Source organism: Vanacampus margaritifer, chromosome 8 (genome assembly GCF_051991255.1).
Source record: "Vanacampus margaritifer isolate UIUO_Vmar chromosome 8, RoL_Vmar_1.0, whole genome shotgun sequence".
Classification (NCBI taxonomy): domain Eukaryota; kingdom Metazoa; phylum Chordata; class Actinopteri; order Syngnathiformes; family Syngnathidae; genus Vanacampus; species Vanacampus margaritifer.
The window spans coordinates 13,897,928-13,912,500 of NC_135439.1; the positions used below are offsets into that span (position 1 = coordinate 13,897,928).

Genomic DNA, 14,573 nt, shown 5'->3' on the forward strand with positions numbered 1-14,573 from the left:
TTTGGTCTCCACCTTAATCGCAACAAGAACAAACGTGTCGGGCTTAGTTGTGCGCCACCGATTTGCAACGTTTCTGTGTTGCGAAGAAAGACAAATTAGCATTGCCATAGGCTCGACCTTGACCTTCAAACTCAATCTGGCTATTAGGTGTCACCCCTCCCCAGCACCCCTGAGATGTAAAGAGGCTGACGGTTTTGACCCCTGATCCCATTTCTTAACTATGCTGAGGTGCCAAATAACCTTTTGACCCAGGAAGCATTTGCAGGTTGCCCGAGCAACCTCCGATTGAGCAATGATTGACAAGTCCGTGCGCATTTTATCTTTCCTTTATCTGACAACAGTCCATCGCCAAATGGATGACAGTAGGTGACACTTTATTCACTTACGACTTGTATTAGTGTCAAATACGCTCGAGTCCAAACGGACGGATAAAATATTCTATTGTTAGCGCACGATTATGCCTGATGGATGCGGAATAAATTTGCCTTAATAAATGAACACTTTACATGGAAATGAATGTATGAATGCAATGGATGGATGTCATTATATCAGATGGAGGTCTATGTAAATGAACCGCTGTGCACATTTGACATGTGGTGCCAATTGCCGAAAACATGAGAGGATCATGACAGGAATAAATCTGCCTATTTCAGCTGACACCGCATGTTCTTTGACATGGACCTCAATCTCACGCCAAAGAAGATTTGCTACTTGGCTGAGCTGCTGGAGAAGTGGGGGGGAGATGTAATTTTGCTAGTTGTAATGTAGGAGTAGAGACCATTTCATTATGACTGACCCAGGGGAATCTAAGGTTACCATCTGGCCACTGGCCACCATCACTGATTCTTGTTTTAATATGCAAATGAGTTTGTTTTTGCAGCGTTCATATAATCACAATTGTAACCCGACTCAATTGATGGGGACGAAATGGTAGACTGTTTGCATAGCCTTGCGTGAGCAACTAAAATGTGAGCGCCAGTGAGAGTCCGCTGAGTCATTTTAACATGTAAAATCGAAAGTTCTTCAATCAATGCGATGGATTTGTTGCAAATGCATCTGCAGCTTCTGTACTCCGGTCCTGACATGCATTGTCCAAGACTTGCCATTGATGAAATGCAAGCTATGATGCGGGGTGGTGTGGTGGTGGTGGTGGTGTTGACACAACTGTTGGTGTGTGAACACACCGAGACTGGCAAGTGTAAGAAGTCACAGTGCTGTTACTGTCACAGTTTTGTTTTAAAAACAACTCGTGCGGAGTTGGGATGTCACTGTGGTGGATAGCAGCAGTGAAACAAAATAATGCTTCATCATTTTGAAGATGGATTTTGTTGCGTAAAAAAAAAAGCATGGTGACATTTTTGGCTTGTGTAATGTGCTCGCTAAAAATGCTATTTTTTTTTCTCAGTTCTGCAAATATGTAAATGTGACTTGGGCAATTATGCTATTAGGTCAGGGATTGAAAAAAGGAAAAAAAAACTCTTTGGAAAAAAATTCACAAATCTAAAAAAAATCTTCAAAAACACTGGAAAACGTTAGGAATCTGCGAATATGTGAATCCGCAGGTGCCAAACTACGAATATGCAGCGGTTGAGTGTAGTTTTAAGTTGTAATATCATCATTCACCACTAGATGGCAAACATGTCTTAGTTGTGCTTACACTGTGTCTTGTATTGCCCTAAATGCAGTACAATGAGAAAGCCTAATATATATATATATATATATGATTTTATATGAGATTTGGAATGATAAGCTGGACAAACATACTATCTCCATAATATTAAAAGTTTGAGTAAGTTGATTTTTGTGAGAAAAAAAATATTACAGTTAAAAGTTCTTTTACCTAAGGGTGGTTTGCTGTTGCACAGTTTGTGAGTCCTTTGTACTGGAAAATAAAATCGTTTGTGGTTATTTTATTGTTTGCTTCAAAACCTTAGTGGATCTTTTGTACATGCAGTAAAAAATGAATTATAAAAAATGAAATAGTCTATACATTAAGAGCATGTATTTTGCACATAAGCATGTGTTTTGTCCATATTTAAATTCTCCACTTTGCTTTTGTAGCTGCAGCAACTACTTGTCAAATAAAAATGATGTGATGAAATACCTGAAAGTAAAAACACTTGCGTGGCTGCTGAGATGTCAATCTGAAATGACAAATAAATATATTAGCTCAATAATGTAACACTTTTGAATAATACATTATATTATTTTTTAACAACTCCCAAATGCACCCAATTTGAACAGGACAAGGTTGTCATCACAGCAGATGCATACCAGGCGATATCATGACATGACTACTGCATAATTGCTTATTATGTGTTAGAGTTATTCATGATGTCACGTTTGATTTTCTCACGGGAAAAGTCTATTTTATGGGAAAGTGATATACAGTATGATGTGACCTGTTTTTGCATTTGTTTAGTGCATATATCTGAATGTAGTGAATTTTTCCTTAATATTTACATGGAATATGAGTTACATTTAGGAGATGGTAATGATTGCCGTCTTTCACAATATCCCATCGAAAAATTCAGCAATACTGTATGGATATGCTTGACACTCCCTCATTAAAGTTGTAGCATAGAGAGAAGACCAATGTGTATTATTTGCATATTATTGTTATTATGTTATCAAAAATCCTCTTTTGTTTATTGAATTATTTAACATTCCCCTCAGCTTAAAAAACTAAAACTGTATTCATTTGTAAAGTTAATTTATCTAATTAAATAATTGGGTCATTGATTTATTGCAAATGATGTAATTTCTAAAATGAGTAACAAATTTACAAATGCATTCAACATTTTGTGTTTTATTTAATCAATTGTAAATAAATAAATACATACATACATACATATGATTAAATAAATTGTTAATATTGAAATAAACAATTTTACATTCAGATGTTTGTTTGTTTTTAAAACATCAACTACAAATGATTTTCATTTTCAAATGTGGCCCTGGAACTCAAATTATATAAGAAATATCTGCACATACAGTACTGTTCTTTGAACGGGCTCAAATCTGTCAGGCGATCATGCTGCTGTTAGGAAAGATTAAAATCAAGCAGAAATGAAGTATTATTTTAAAAATATTTACAAATAACAGGTGAGAAATGGTGATGGCAGAAAAGACATGAGCACAATAATGCTGCTTAGCTACCAGTCCAGGGTGCACCCTACCTATTGCCCCAAATTAGCTGAGATTCTCGCCCACGACCTAATGAGGACAAACCCAATAGAGGATGGATGGATGGATGGATGGAATGCTACCTAATATGTCTTAGCATACCATAACAAACTCAAATGTCATGCAAATATGTCCTCCTATGCTATGAGCTGCTGCTAACATCTGATTAATCCTATTGGAGACTTGGACACAGTTCTTTAAAGATTGTGCCATGACATCGTTGGGTGGAGGTGGGGTGGGGGGTGTTGGGGGGGGGGTTGATGCACCTGACAGCTACTACACAATGCATATTGCACTGACAGCACTACCTTTGTTGCTAAGGGTGTCACCAAGTCGCAATACCGGTGATTTAAATTCAAAAGTAGCAGTTTTTTTTAAATAAAGCATGATTTTAATTTTTTTTTTATCTCTCTGACATTTTTGTCAATTTCATGGGCATTTTATGGTAATTTTTTGCTTTTCCCCTTCCCTTTTTGAACATTTATAGGCAATTATTAAAATGTTTTCTTCTACCTTCCTTTTGAACTGACAATTTTTGAATATTTCATTATTATATATATAATATACTTTTTATTTATTTATTCATTAATTCATTTAAATGATGTTTTATCCGAAAAAAAAGATAAATATGTAAAAAATATATTAATTATTACAAAAAAAAAATCTAGAGATCCATAGGGAGCCTGCTTTAACCGATATGCCCTTGAGATGCATTGTGTAATTTTTGAGGAAATCCTTCCAACGCAAACAAGTAATAATAATATGTGAAATAATGATCAAAAATTAAGCCACAACATAAGACTAAAATATTTTAAACACAAACACACATATACACAAACACACTCACACCAAGCCTATAGCAACCCCACAAACACCAATATTACATATCATTCATATGTACATTTATAATAAGAATACATACTATATACAGTATAAACAAATTCAGGCACAAGAAGCACAGTCTATATATTATGATGAACCGCAAGCAAATAGAGATTATATCCAGATTGACTGATTTCAAAATCGATGTGATGTGACTGCCAAAATGTCATCAAAAGCCTACTAGAACATCTCAACTTTATTTGGGGTTATTCTGAGGCACTTTAAATGGTGACAGGGATTTGTTGACTCCCATTTAACACAAGTCTGAATGTGATTGGTTGATTCTGAACTCATTCATAAAAGGGTGTGAACCCACATTATCTTAGTGGTTTATTATTATTTCGACTCTTGGAAAGATCTTTTAAAATTCAATTGAACTGTGCAGGTTAAAGTTCAAATTAATAGTGGAAATGTTTAGAAATGTTTAATTTTCATCTCATTTTTCTATAAAAACCTGGCATTTTAATGTGTAGACTTTTAACACGGTTTGATACCAGTCAAGCCAACACTAGTTAACAACACGTGACATTTAACCTCTGCCCCCCCCCCTTCTTCTCAGCATTGTGTAAGTTCATAAAAGTGACACCATTTTATGTTTTTATCCGTTTCTAAAAGTTATGAAAATGGTATTGTCAGTGGCGTCCAGGCATCCACAGCCAAAGTAGAAATTTATTTTTCACACAAGTATTTACACTTACTGTATACTGAGTATTTTTTGTATATTAAACGACTGTGTGCTCTCTCTCCCAGCGGAGCCCCTGGTGCAGGTGAACGGGAAACCGAGCTGCTGCTTCTTCAAGTTCAGCCCCAAACTCATGTTCACCAAGGTTCTGAAGGCCCAGCTGTGGGTGTACCTGCGGCCGCTGCAGCAGACCTCCACCGTCTACCTGCAGATCCTGCGGCTCAAGCCCGTGACGGAGCAGGGCAGCCGCCACATCCGCATCCGTTCGCTCAAGATCGAGCTCAACTCCAGGGTGGGACACTGGCAAAGTATTGACTTCAAGCACGTGTTGCAGAACTGGTTCAAACAGCCCCACACCAACTGGGGAATCGACATCAACGCCTTTGACGAGAGCGGCAATGACCTGGCCGTTACCTCGCTGCGACCCGGGGAGGAGGGGCTGGTAAGGACCCTCAGACCTGTCCCAAGGACAAGGAATTCTCTTCAAGCACATTTATATGGAGGACCAAAACTGCCAAAATTTAAAAATACATGAATGAATGAATAAATATATAAATAAATAAATATGGATATAAAAATATAACTCAAAAGTTAAATACAAAAACATAAATATAAATGGAAATAAAAACAAAATATATGTATATCCATAAACAAATACAATTCTAAATAAATACAAAATAAAAACGAGATTCAAAAAATTAAAATAAATATAAAAATGGAAACATGATACAAAAATAAATATATAAATAGAATATTTATTTTTGTATTTATGTTTAATTTATTATATTTAGGTTACATTTTTTTATATTTATTTTCATTTTTTGAATCTCTTTATTATTTTGTATTTATTTTTACTTTTAGTTATATAAATAAATACATAAATAAATAAATAAATAAATATATATATATATATATATATATGTATATGTGTGTGTGTGTTGTTTTTATTTCTATTTCTATTTATTTTTTGTATTTCATTTTTGAATTATATTTTTCATATCTCTTTTTAATTTCATTTGTATTAATTTATTTTCGGCGTGACAATCAGTGGTACTTAAACTTTTGATAGTTTTGGCCCTCCATACATTTATGCCATGCTCAAGTCAAAATTTTGTACAAACAGGCAGGACAATATAAGGTCAGTGCAAACATAGATGATGTCAAATATTTTCATTGTAAAAAAACAAAAAACAAAAAACAAATCTTTCAGTACCATCGGAAATGTATAATTACATTGTGATCCTAATGCATATGTCAACTTTATAGAGCAAGGAACCATATTTGTTAACATCAGTCCAAATATGATAGGAAGTAGAACCGTATTTTTAATTAAATTAACCCAAAAATATTCTGTGAATGTAAATGATACAAAAAAAATGAGTTGAGTATAATTCAACCTCATAAATATTCATGTCAAACACACCACTACCACTAATGTTAACCCAACGTAGACCTACTACAGAAAATCAAAAAGTACATAAAAAAATCAATCAATAATTGTGCTGAAATGATAAGTCGTTGCAGTCTTCTTGTACTGTATATTCTTATATGAGTATGTGTACAAGTTACAATCATGTAACTTGTTGTTACTGCCCCCAAGTGGCCAGAAAAATCAGTTAAAGCAGATGTAGAATCTTATATAAAGGCTGAGGGTTACATTTGCATTGAACAGGTGAACCGTTGTTATGCTAAATAAGGCCTGCAATTAATAGGAATCAGAAGAGACTAGTTAAAAAATACAGTCAATAAAAGTAATTGCTTGAATTTAAAATCTGTAGTCGAATGAGAGTGGATTTGGTTTTCACAGTAAAGAATCAGCTCCACCAAATGTTTGCGTAGTGCTTGTTAAGGTCACATATCAGAGGTCATCTCTGGTGTCTTGGCCAATAGTGCTCTGTCCTCGGAGTACACAGCAGTGTCCGTTATTATTCTTGAAGTAAAAAAAAAAGCAAAAGATCCAAAACAAAGGCAAGATCAAATAAGCAAAGCGAAAACGTTTCCATCATCCTCCGGGGCTTTTATTTCAACAACAAGGACCCTAAAGACCAAAATTGGTTTCACCCCATTGGCCTTTCAGTTTATATTTTCTTCTTCATGCGTCACGTCAACTTTATTGTAGTCCAGCTGGAATCACTGAGGGACGGGCTTATTAGAAAATTCACTCAATTTAATGGAGCGTTTTAAGTATTTTATTCGTGAGAATAATATGGTGAGAACATCAATATCATTATATCATATTAGGAGATATGACAGGGCATACATGTCAAAAATAATAAGCTGTACCTAATGAAGTGTCCACTTAGTAGTTATTGTACATTGGAGACAAAATGTTTATAGCGGGTGGGCCCTGTTCAGGGTTTAGTCTGCCTTTTTCCAGAAATGAGCTGAGATAGGCTCCAGCTCCACGTGACCCTGAACAGGATAAAGGTTAGAAGACGGAATGACAGATGGATGGATGTCGATAGCTGTGTTGTATTGAAATGTCAAAATTCAGGCAGGATTCTGCTGCCCGTGTTCAGTCACAAATGATTACAAATGCATCTATACATGAAGCCAAATGGTTCTTTTGGAGAGAGAAAAAATCCCTGTTAACACATTTGATGTAATTTTCTACTCCATAAAGCACACTCTGGACCATACTATTGGATGAAATCTATCCATCCATCCATCTTCTTAACTGCTTATTCCTCACAAGGGTCGCGGGGGTGCTGGAGCCTATCCCAGCCGGCTTCGGCAGTAGGCGGGGTACACCCTGAACTGGTTGCCAGCCAGGATGAAATCCAGTAAGGCTAATTTAGAAAATAAAATATAGTACATACGTATGCAAAAAAATGTTTATTAAATTTATTATTTACAGTGGAAAGAAATAGTCTACACACCCTGGATCAAATGATAGGTTTTTGGTGATATGAGACCATGATGAATAATTTCAAAACTTTCCAGTATTATTGTGACCTGTAACCAGTACAACTGAATTGAAAGAAAAAAATTACTGTTTGAGAGGGGAAATAAAAATAAACATTTATTTTTATTTCCCCCCTCGATTTATTATTATTATTATTATTATTATTAAATAATATCAGTTGAACAGATGATAGATCACATTAATGGTTTATGGTAAAAGTTGTGAAATGGTTTATCTTGGTCTCATTTTCATCACAAATTTGAACAGGGTGTGTAGACTTTTTCTTCCCACTGGAGTTAATACAGCTCACACTGAACACCAGTAGTTCTTTAATGCATAATGAATCACAAATGGTCTACCAGAGAAAATTTTCATTTATGTTAGGTTATGTTACCATAATTTATGCTGTGTCTCTCATCCGCATGCAAACAACATGCTAAAAAGTTGAACTGCAGGCTGTTTACATGCACAACCAAATATCAATACCACAAAATTAAATGGTTAAAATGGATCAAGAATTATAATACACTTGACACACACCATTTCTTGTCTTTCAGAAATTAGCAAATTTTTAGGGGCCTAGCTGGCTCATACTGGTGTGCGACTGTATATACCTTGCCCCATGTAGTACTGGGCCATTCTGGGTCTGGCTTTCATTATCTATAAAGATCAAAGAGTTTTAAATGGTGGAGGCAGAATTTTAATACATGACATTGTGTGTATGTGGCACATAGGCCCATCAGTATGGCCTGTGTAAAATGCCGCCTCCCTTCTCCTATCAGTAAAAAAAAAAAAAAAAAAAGAAAGCCCCGACCATAAATTGCATAATGGCAGTAGCAACATAAAAAAAAAATCAACATTTAATGACATGACAAAAACAAAATACAGTACATTTAAATAAAATACATCATCCAGAGATGCTGATTATGAAATGTACCTATGTGTGCAGATGTGTTTTAGATTTAACTTTTGCTTTGACTAATCAAAAAACTAAAAAAATCCCGATGTCCCTGAAGGCAATAGAGAGAAGCTGAATTCTGATTGAACAAAAACATCCACATGCACATACAGAAATATAAGAGTTTCATCCAATAGAAATGCTAGGAACTGAAAACAATAAAATCATTTCAAACAACTTCATGGAACAACTCATTGGAATTTAGCTTACATATGTGCCACAAATCACCATATATCCAGTATTTTTTTTCTTTTTCTGATTGCTCTAGTAATTGGCAATTGTAGAAACATATATGATATTTGTCATCATGGAGTGAGACATTTGTGTGATATAGATATTCACAAAAATCAATGAAAACCTAGCCTGGACATAATTGAATTATCAAATATAAAAATAATAAATTATATATATATATATATATATATATATATATATAATGGTGTCAAAATTACGGTGTTCATTTTGAGTTAATTTTAAGTTCCTTTAACGTCACAATTTTTTAAAAATGCGTGATTAATGACTGCCCCTTACTTGGAAAGTCTGTAATGGGGGAATTCCAGTCACAACGCAGTAGACACGTTCATGTCAAAATTTAGCAGTAATAAATTTTATAATAATGCATATATTTGTGGAGACTGGGGTCAAGTTGAATTTTACCATTTTAAAAATGTGCATAATTTCACAAGTTACTTCATGTTAAAGAATTGATAGGTCTTAATATGAAAAGAAAAATGCACTGAGCTGTCACCAATGTCTTATAAATGCAAGTATGCCATCTAGTGGCAGAAAAATGACCTCAACACAAATCAATGTCACGCTCATTTTTTACAGTACAGTACATCTTTATAATTTTCACTCAATTTTATAAATTATTATGAAATTACTGTATCAATAACTAAAAGATGCAGCCTCATTTCTTTTAGATTAGAAATTTGTTTCCACTTTTATGTTAACAAGAGCATGAAACTTAGAAAAAAATTTTTTACTGTACATTTTATTGTACATTTAGAAAAAATCTGCAATTAATTGTGAGTTAACTACTGCAGTCATGCGATTAATTCCGATTAAAAATTTATATTAAAGTAGTGAAAATAGTTACTTTGCCTGGTAATGAGTAATAATGACTTTTATTATGAAGTAATTCAATTACTAACTCAGTTACTTTTTTGAGCAAGTAATGAGTAATTATAACTAATTACTTTTATAAAGTAAGTACATAACTTGGTGTCCTTTTAATAGTGCTATTTTTCTTTGCATCAGGCAATGACCATTCATCATCAGTTGGTCCACTTTTCCACCCGTCCGCCACCCCCTATATAACCACCTCTTTCTTTCACTCGTCCCCATGTTTCCAGCAGCCGTTCCTGGAAGTGAAGGTTCTGGAGACGACCAAACGCTCTCGAAGGAACCTGGGCCTGGACTGTGACGAGCACTCCACCGAGTCCCGTTGCTGTCGCTACCCTCTGACGGTTGACTTCGAGGCCTTCGGCTGGGACTGGATCATCGCGCCCAAGCGCTACAAAGCCAACTATTGCTCGGGCCAGTGCGAGTACATGTTCATGCAGAAGTACCCGCACACTCACCTGGTGCAGCAGGCCAACCCCCGCGGCTCGGCGGGGCCCTGCTGCACCCCTACCAAGATGTCGCCCATTAACATGCTCTACTTCAACGATAAGCAGCAGATTATCCACGGCAAGATTCCTGGGATGGTGGTGGATCGATGTGGCTGCTCTTAGGCTGCGGGGATGACACACGCTTGTGCACGTTCACCATTCCATCAAACCACCCTAAATGCAAATGGAGCTCTCCCCTGGCACTACAACCCATTCCTTGGCACCAGATTGAAAAAAAGAAGAAAAAAAAACACAAGGGGTTCCATTTCCTGAAATTCAAACGATTCTAACTTGTAGAAAGTTCTGTGTGAAATAGGAATCAAAAAAGGGGCGTAGTGATGGAAATGACATTACGTGAACGTGTGGTGCGGCTTCAGAGAATGAGACAAACAAATGTTTGATTTCTGTTGTTGTGTTTTGAATGCCATCTTTATGAAATGTCCATGTTAGTGGATGGAGATGACAGGAGACTCAAGCATTTTCAGTCCCAAATTTCAAGACATCTTAGTTCACACTCGTCCTCATGAGTCATCTACAAAAAAAAAAAGGGGGGGGGGGGGTCTAACACTTCAACTGGAATCCACAGCTAACTCCGATAAATCCGGTTCAATGTTGTTTACAGATGTCTAGAGATTTTGAGGAAATCCAAAACCAAACCCTTAATCTATAACACCTTAGTGTGACATTCTCGCTTATCTACAAACCCCTTTCACTGCTGCTTTGATGTGTTTTATTTGGAGTCTTGTAAAAACTCCAAAAAGGAACAGCGTGAGTGCAAAGTATGGCTAGTTCTGCTAAAGCAGCTACTTCAGATGTACAGTTAAGTCCCAAATGATTCATATGCTGATCAAGCCTTGGGTTTAAGTGAATTTGTATTTGAGGAATGGGTATTGTTTAGCTGCAAATAACACAAGGCATTAGTAAAAGAGTAATTATAATTTATATTATAGACATTCTTAGTTTATGTTAAATTATTTGTACCCTTGCTGTTATCTGAGCTAAATGCTAACCGTTCAATTAATAACATTGCACTTTAGAGCAACATTTGGCTAAGCTATGAATAATTTGTAGCTTAACTGTACATCAGGAAACTGGGCGAAAAACCTGACCTGATGTAAATAAACAAAAATGTCCTTAAGCTCAGACAACTAGTTTGAGTCGTTGACCATTAGCAAGCTTCTATCAAATCAAAAGGGACCCAACTCCGAAACACTAATAGCTGACAAAAGACAATGTAGATCATGCCACTAACCGCCATTTAGAAAACTGCATTTTGAACCCCCCCTTGTCCCCCCTTCCCAGCTCATTCTTATCGTGAAGAATTGCTATTGTTAGTGCTTGAATACAGTAGAGATTAGTATGCTCAAAGTGTGTCTTTGTCTCCTGGACGTCCTAGCAGAGATATCCATTTGTTGTAAACGAAAGCACTATGCTGTTGGATAAAGGAAGAGCCTTCTGACATTATTATATATAAATGATATATGTATATATTAAAAGAAAAAGGTGTATGAAAACCTTTTTTTTTTTGGAGGGGGGGGGGGCACTCTACCTGACCAACAATAAATTTTGCACTATGGCATGAGGAGGTAAAGTGTTATTTGTGTTTTGACAAACGAGCTTGGACAGTGTAGCCTCAAAGAAACGATTCAAGCTTCTGCGGAGGAACCACGCGGAGAAACTGGCAAGGTTATCACTCGTTTGATGCCATCACACTCATCCTGGCTTTTGTCTGAAGCGGGGGCCTGTCCACTCCACACAAACATTCGATCCATTCCGGAAAACTTGGACGTCATGTCCCGTGCCAGCGGCCTGAAAGGCCTCCTATACAAACCTTGGGTGACAAGTCATGTGTGTAATAAAAGTCTGCATCGATGAATACAGAATGCTTTAACTGGAAATGGCCCGCCCACCTACTTTATTGCAAAGTTAGCGAGACTTTAGAGTCCGATTTGCCTTTGTGTGTGTTTTAAGGGAAAGCGCCCATGTAAGAGTGGGAGGAGTATCCAGGGATCGTTAGCCAAAGTAGAGGACGACATGTTGTGTGCTGTAACTTGTGTTGTTATTGCAGGAATTATGCTAGAACTTTTCAAAGGGATGAAAACGCTGTTAGGGGCAGTGGTTGGAAAAGATTCAACTGGTCAATTGTCTATATTTATTAATATTAATTACAAAGTCTGTCTACCTCACTTTAGCGTTCTAAAAAAAAAAGAAAAAAAGCTAGCTTTTGAAAATGGATTAAAATGTGCAAATGAACCCTCACGACCCCCAAAAAGAGTAGAAGAAAACCACAGGGTCCCCGTACTCTCAGGCTGGGATGGACTTATCGACAGAATGACTGATGCTCATGTGTGGTCAGAAGATGGAATTAGCTGTGCACGTCATGGCTTGACTATCGTTCAAGCCATTTTGAAATTTAGTCTTTGTATACTGGTGTGTGTGCGAGTGTTATCATAGAAATATATGAGAGTAAAAAGCCTCTATGTAAATAACAACCCAAATGTTGACATTTATGATGTTTTGGACAGGTTCGCCGCTTCTGATGTGTTTCATTCATTCATTCTCTGTGTAGTTTGAAATAAATCACCCCAACATTGTAGTTTAATGGTTGTGCATATGAATAACTGTTCTATTGTTATTTTTTGCCTTTGTTGTTTGTTATCATTTTTCTTTTGTACAATAAATCATTTATTTAGCTTATGAGATTGGTGGTTTACTCCTTGATATTATGTCGTTGTAGTCAACCGGTGTTGGAAATTGTACATGGAAAATAAACACACATGCTAATGTTAGCTATCCTGCTACTGCTGTGCTTTGGCACTTAGACACTGCAGTGTTATACTACACTCCGATTTCTTGCTGCTCTCACTATAACTCTCATAAAATCAAATGTATCTTTACAGTGACCAACAGCCACATGGTGAGAAATATAGGGGAATGTTCTCTGTTTTTGTTAGCATGTCCAGTTTGGAATGATGGATTCAATGTTGCTTGGTTTTCTCCATTTTCCAGTTTTTATTAGAAAGTGTAAAGTCTTCTCCAAACCAAGGTGAGATCATTAAAGATATGGGTGAGTACATTTTATTTAAAAGTTAACTTCTCTTACACTGTACAAATGCTAATAATGTTAGCATGTTCGTTAAAACATTCCCAGTACACTTAATAAAGGCTATGTGATGTTGATAAATTCAATTATAGTTCAATATTACTACTGTATATGACATTTTTCTTTGAAATTACAACAAATTTGTCATTCTCATTTTGGACTTGTTTGATTAATGTAACACAGGATAGCCCTGAACTTTTCTCTCGATTTTACACAATTCACTTAGAAGATTCGGGATGTTTAACTTTCATATGCTCAGTAAAAACAGCAGCAACTGTTGCACTCAGCAATGCAATTCTCACTTGGAATATTTTTTTTTAAAAAGAGCATTATAATGGAGGATGAATACAGAAGAAAAAAGGGGGTGGGCAACGTATTGGCATATAAGAACAATTTATAAACAATGACAACTAAGAAAGCAAAAGGGACGGTGTATTCAAATTCACGGCAATCATAGTCTAGTGGTTATCGAGGGGGGGGGGGAAGAAATATGTGCAAAGATGCTTTCGACTATTGAAGTATTGAAGGTTGCAGAGGTATTGCACAGTGTAAAAGTTGAAGTGAGGAAGATTACAAAAGAAAAACATTGCACAGTGTGGTTGACAGAGAGCGATGTTATTTGTTCAGGCATCCGATGGCATGTGGTAGAAGCTGTTTTTTAGTCTTTTAGGCGATACTGGATGTGCAGCTTCTGTAATCACACTCCAAAAAACAGGGATCAACATGATAAAATGTCAACCTATCAACAGAAAATGTGAAGCTTTCTTATCTTTACCTTAGTCTTAATCTTGGAGTAGAGTAGAACACTTGTCACTGAGATAATCTCACATGGGCCAAACAGGTTATTCAGGTAAGGTTTGCCCAAATGTATCATTTGAAGTAAATGACATATACTAGATGTCATTAAATTAGACAGAACAATAAACCAGCCACAGTGAACTTATAAAAAAAAATATATAAAACATTGATTAAAAAAAATATCTATCATATATCAATCTAGTTTGCTTTCAATATTAAATTAATGTTTTCAAACTCCTGCAATTAGTGTGGCATTTATTTCTTTGATTAGATATTACTGGCAATTTCAGTCATCCAATATCATAAAGCATCGGACTGCAACCTCAATATGGTTCAAGTTTTGAATAAATAAATAAATAAATAAATATTGTAGATGATGTCTTGTATTCATTATGAAGCTATGAGTTGAAATATATTGCCTTTTCCCAGACACATTGATATATTAC

At 35.9% G+C, this 14,573-nt stretch overlaps 1 protein-coding gene across 2 annotated transcripts in view; it reads left to right on the plus strand.

Moving 5' to 3' along the window:
• The window catches only part of gdf11 (growth differentiation factor 11), a 28,648-nt gene extending 15,753 nt beyond the window's left edge, over nt 1-12,895 (plus strand). The window contains exons 2-3 of one of the 2 annotated variants that reach the window (XM_077573936.1): nt 4,819-5,192; nt 9,969-12,895. In XM_077573936.1, the coding sequence (XP_077430062.1) occupies nt 4,819-5,192; nt 9,969-10,349 (755 nt within the window). In that variant the 3' untranslated portion in view covers nt 10,350-12,895. The remainder of the gene's footprint in view (nt 1-4,818; nt 5,193-9,968) is intronic. The other variant, XM_077573937.1, reaches the window with a different exon arrangement.
• The last annotated feature ends 1,678 nt before the right edge of the window (nt 12,896-14,573 follow it).